The sequence below is a fragment of the Amphimedon queenslandica genome, unplaced genomic scaffold, assembly GCF_000090795.2.
Source record: "Amphimedon queenslandica unplaced genomic scaffold, v1.1 AMPQUscaffold_3557_Cont24450, whole genome shotgun sequence".
Taxonomy (NCBI): domain Eukaryota; kingdom Metazoa; phylum Porifera; class Demospongiae; order Haplosclerida; family Niphatidae; genus Amphimedon; species Amphimedon queenslandica.
The window spans coordinates 1-1,420 of record NW_003556117.1 but is presented as its reverse complement, the minus strand read 5'-3'; the positions used below and the strand labels follow the sequence as shown (position 1 = coordinate 1,420).

Below are 1,420 nucleotides of genomic sequence, written 5' to 3'. Positions count from 1 at the left end.
AGTGGAATACCAGTCAATGATAAATTTGTTCGGAAAACAATACGAGAGCTATATGGCAGTAGCAGCACTGGCACCCAACATTTTTTAGATCCAAAGTCAGACTCTGATGTACCAATCAGAAATCGAGCTTACAGAAATACTGTTTGTGCTAAATGTATCTTCATTAACTGCAAAGACATATCTGCTTCTACAGTGTCAATGCTACAGTCAAGTACACTACATGTACATTATTGCAAAAATGCATTTATGCTTTTTTGCAGTAGTGAATAAAGAGAATGAAGAGAAGGAATATAATGATAATGATAATGGTGACACTGTTATAATTATTCTTTCATTTATACATGTATTTAATTTTACAGATTTAAGTTTTGATAATGCTGCTTATTCAAGTGAAAGTTCTGCAGGAAATGGTTTGTTATACTTTTTTTACTTGGATGTGTGTGGCATGTAGGTAAAATAGTGAGAGAGACCCCAGACACACATGGTGATGTGAAAAGGGACACTGAAACTAACAATAATGGAGAGTGTGGAGACGTTGTTTCATTAGTAGAAGACTCGGTCACAACTGATACTGGAGGTGTTAATTCAAAAGCAAGCAGTAAGCTATCATTGTTGTAATCTTTATATTTGTTGATGTATGTTATAGATGAAATAACAAGTGGTGCAGTGAGAGAGACCCCAGATGCACATGGTGATGTGAAAAGGGACACAGAAACTAACAATAATGGAGAGTTTGGAGACGTTTTTTCATTAGTAGAAGACTTGGTCACAACTGATACTGGAGGTGTTAATTCAAAAACAAGCAGTAAGCCATGCATCATTGTTTTTCAGTTTGCAGAGCCTGAAATAACCGAACATGTTCTGAGCATATTGCTCAATTATCTGACCAAATTCTGTGCTGTTCTACCATTATGTCTGAAGAACATAACTTTCAAAATAAATTTATTAAAAGAAATTTAACACAATAACATGCTGTATATACTGCAGGGTTTACCTCAAAGCATGCTAAGTGAGAAAGCTTTATGAGCTAAAAGAAATTCAATAGAATACATGGCTCTTTAAAGGGTAACTCAACCCAAAAATTTTTTTTGCAGAAATAAGTTGGTAATAAAGAAAAAATCATAAGAAAAATAAGTAAAATTATCAAAAAGTACTGTTTCCATACTAAATCTTGGGTCAAAAGTTGCAATTTCTTGCCTTGCAGCCATTTTGTCAAAATTACTTCTGGTTGTGGGCGTGGTCACGCGATGACGTACATGGGGGAACATTAGCAAGTTTCTGCATTGAAATATTAGCAAATTCAAGGCTGGATATCTCAGCTATGCATGCAAGAAAGCACTCTTAATGAAGTGGACCATATAGAACTAATCTAAAGCTTACTACAAACATTAATACTGGTAAAAAAAATCAATATATTTGT

General features: G+C 34.2%; 1 protein-coding gene across 1 annotated transcript; it reads left to right on the top strand.

The window, feature by feature from the left end:
• Positions 1–8: 8 nt before the first annotated feature.
• On the top strand, positions 9–960 carry LOC109592904 (uncharacterized). Its single transcript, XM_020008218.1, has 4 exons — positions 9–211; positions 261–308; positions 360–410; positions 668–960. The coding sequence occupies exons 1-4, from the start codon at positions 199–201 to the stop codon at positions 958–960; spliced, it is 405 nt and encodes a 134-aa protein (XP_019863777.1). The 5' UTR covers positions 9–198.
• The last annotated feature ends 460 nt before the right edge of the window (positions 961–1,420 follow it).